Source organism: Trifolium pratense, linkage group LG1 (genome assembly GCF_020283565.1).
Source record: "Trifolium pratense cultivar HEN17-A07 linkage group LG1, ARS_RC_1.1, whole genome shotgun sequence".
Classification (NCBI taxonomy): Eukaryota; Viridiplantae; Streptophyta; class Magnoliopsida; order Fabales; family Fabaceae; genus Trifolium; species Trifolium pratense.
The window spans coordinates 17239562-17242697 of NC_060059.1; the positions used below are offsets into that span (position 1 = coordinate 17239562).

General features: G+C 32.7%; 1 protein-coding gene across 1 annotated transcript; it reads right to left on the bottom strand.

Moving 5' to 3' along the window:
* Positions 1–1224: 1224 nt before the first annotated feature.
* LOC123889371 lies at positions 1225–1632 on the bottom strand. Its single transcript, XM_045938675.1, has one exon. The coding sequence runs from the start codon at positions 1630–1632 to the stop codon at positions 1225–1227; it is 408 nt and encodes a 135-aa protein (XP_045794631.1).
* Between the last annotated feature and the right edge of the window lie 1504 nt (positions 1633–3136).

A 3136-nucleotide genomic window follows, 5' to 3' on the forward strand; every position in this document is an offset into this window, starting at 1 on the left:
TCTTCCTATTGAACTACTTTTAGAACATTCTTCTCTGCTCTCATATCTCACAAGATTATTTAAAAAAAAGTGTCATTTGTAAACCTTAAGCTTGATTAATAGAATAGAATGGTATTGCTGATGTTCTGCAGTCAGAGACGTAGGCACAATTGGCCGAACTCCTTGAACAAGTCTCGTGTGTTCTCTGTTCGTATTTTTCATATTTGTTTTCTTTTGAACTAGAGCTTCTGTTCTAACAGCATTGCAGATACTCCAACTGCAACAGAGGAGAAAAGGTTTGCTACTTGGGGGACTGATGTACCTGATGACATGGCCCTGGACCAGAAAAAACTTGCCGAGGCCCTTAAAAAGTCTCATGTGTTCTCTGTTTGACACGTGTTTTTGCAGGTCACTCCTGAGGAGATCGAGCCATAACATGAAAAAGATTCATCATGATGATCCCAAGATTTTCTGCATTAGGTTTCTTTTCATTTGGTGTGGTAGCAATGAGTTTGAAAAAATGTTGAAAAACAAAACTTCTATGATGATAGTTCTACTTCTAGATTACTAGTTTAGCTCTTCAACTAGTTGTTGGTGTTTCATAATGTGTAAATGTATATATTGATTTGCAATTTGCAATGACTCCTTTTGTATTATCGGTTCCTCGACTCATCAAGAGTCTGTTTGATACTATGCATTTGAATTCTACCTAGAAATTGCAGCTTTTCTCATAAAGCTTGTTAGGACAGCTGACAGCAACCCTAGTTGAAAAGAATAAAGATATGATAAATGTAAACGACGAACACACAACGTTTGATAACAAAGTTCGTTCAATTGTACTTCTCCGACTGTAGAAAAGCTACAATTCCTTTCTCTTATTACAAACTTACCTCTAAACAAAGCTGCATTGGAACACAAGAATGGTACGGCGTCTAAGCAGATGCGCAAGGTCAAATGGTTGGATGAGTTGCAGGGCATCCGCCATGAAACCGAAACAAAAAAAAATGTGGACTTCTACTTTTCAATCCAATTTGTATAAACTTTATTTATCAAATTATAACTAATGTACAATTGATCAGATATTTCCTGTGAGCAAATATAATGAAAATAAAAAACAAGGATAAAAGGGGAAAAAAAATCATCCCCTTACAAAAGCCAAAATATTTATAAATTCTTGCACTCAATAAATGACAAGAAAAGCAATCATAAACAACTATGCTATGTTAATTAATCACTGTGAACCTTTTAAGCACTTCTTGCTAGCATTTCCTGATACTCCATCAAGGACCTCTCTTTCTGAAGCCTCACATCTTCATAAAACTTGTTGATGAACTCCTCTGCCCTATCATCCACCTGAAGGTGAGGTGTCTTAGCAACAACAATCTTCCATGCATCCTCAATAGTATCTATGTTTTCACTATTGCTTCTGCTTGTTTTGTCTAGTGCACGAGCCTTGTCAGCGATTTGTGCATGCTCAGGAAAGAGGTCATCGATGTTTATGACGGATGTGTTCTTGCTATGCCTATGAACATGTGATGTTTTGGAAACTTTAGAGGGTACTAGATGATGAAGGGAATGAAAGGTTGCAAGAAGGCGTTTAAAGGTCGCTTTAAACGCCTTCTTAGCAGGTTGAAGGTTCTTTGCTAGCCTCATAGGGGATAGATTAACAATTGAAAGCAGAAGAGAAGGCCTTGAAAATTGAAATGGTTGATATGGTGAAAGAAGGTTTGATGCTCCCAAATACCAAAGTTATATAATATAGTTTGATTTCTTTTTTTTTTTTTTTTGACGAAATTATAAATGATATTTTTAAATTTAGAAAGTTTATATTACAAATTGATTTCAATATGAAATATGAAACCATTTTAAATGTGAATTATATGCCTTTTGAAATATACTCAATTATGAGTTTGACTATTTGATTTAGGTATTTTCGGTTATTTTTCTTTTGGTAAAAAATTATTCTCATGTGTTATTTATTCCCACGAATAAAATTTACACGATTTGTCCCTGCGATCGTAGTTCAGTATGTAATATAGAAGACCGGACTTCGAACATTGGTCATGTACGTATTCACTTTAAAATAAAATAAGATTCCTATGAATATAAAAAATTTACCAAACGCAATTATGGAAATGATTTTTTTTTTTTTTTTGCAAAAAGAGGGGCTAGGCCCAAAAAAAAAAGATTACAAATTAATTAGTGTAGGGATCGTGATCCCCACAACATCCGCTAAGAAAATATGTCTAATGTCGATAGGACACGTATCAAAACAGACACAACAATCTATTCATGCTACTTCCAATGTTTGAAAATGCATTCGCGCATTTGCTTCACGATTCGAATATTTTACTACAACTTCCCAATCCAAATCGATAAGCCGACGAATCTATGGAAATGATATTCTCGATAATAGGATTCCTGGAAAAGATAATTCCAAAGATAAATTTTGAAATCATAAAACAAATACTCCATCTTAAAAGGTGTTTATAAAAGTTAATTTGCCAATGGATTGAAATCCTAATTTTTACGAAACGATCCAAATACGGGAATTGATTTTTAAATTTAAACAGATCAAATCATTTTGAATCACTTCCAATTTCAGTAATACTAAACACAATCATTTGTTGATTGAATCATGATACTATGATCAACATTATATATCGAGTATGATATGATATGATCTAAACGATGCAGTTTTGTAATAATCCATATGTATATAAGCTTTTTGGCATATATAATTGACTGCACGCAAACAACTTTGTGTGCCAAGTTAAGTTTTTTAAGGAAAGCTATTTTGGATAAAACCCGCCCTAAAGTTGATGCTTGCAACGCAAATTACAAGTAATATATTTTGGTGAATTCTTCGGTACACATATTATGTGGACGTGTACCGGTACACTGCTGAGATGGTTAACAAATGGCAAGCATTTAATGCATATTTTATTTCTTTATTAAGTTTTCTATTTTAAACACTACTTTTTAATATTTGCAAATATATGCTTCACATAAATAAAATCATCAATTATGTTCCATAATAAATCAAAGCATGTATCAAATCTTTCAACCTATATTTTCACTTTTTTTTAACAAGATTTAAAATTTAAATATATTAAATCATATTAAGTTTTTTTTTCAACGTGTATCCTTCAATTTT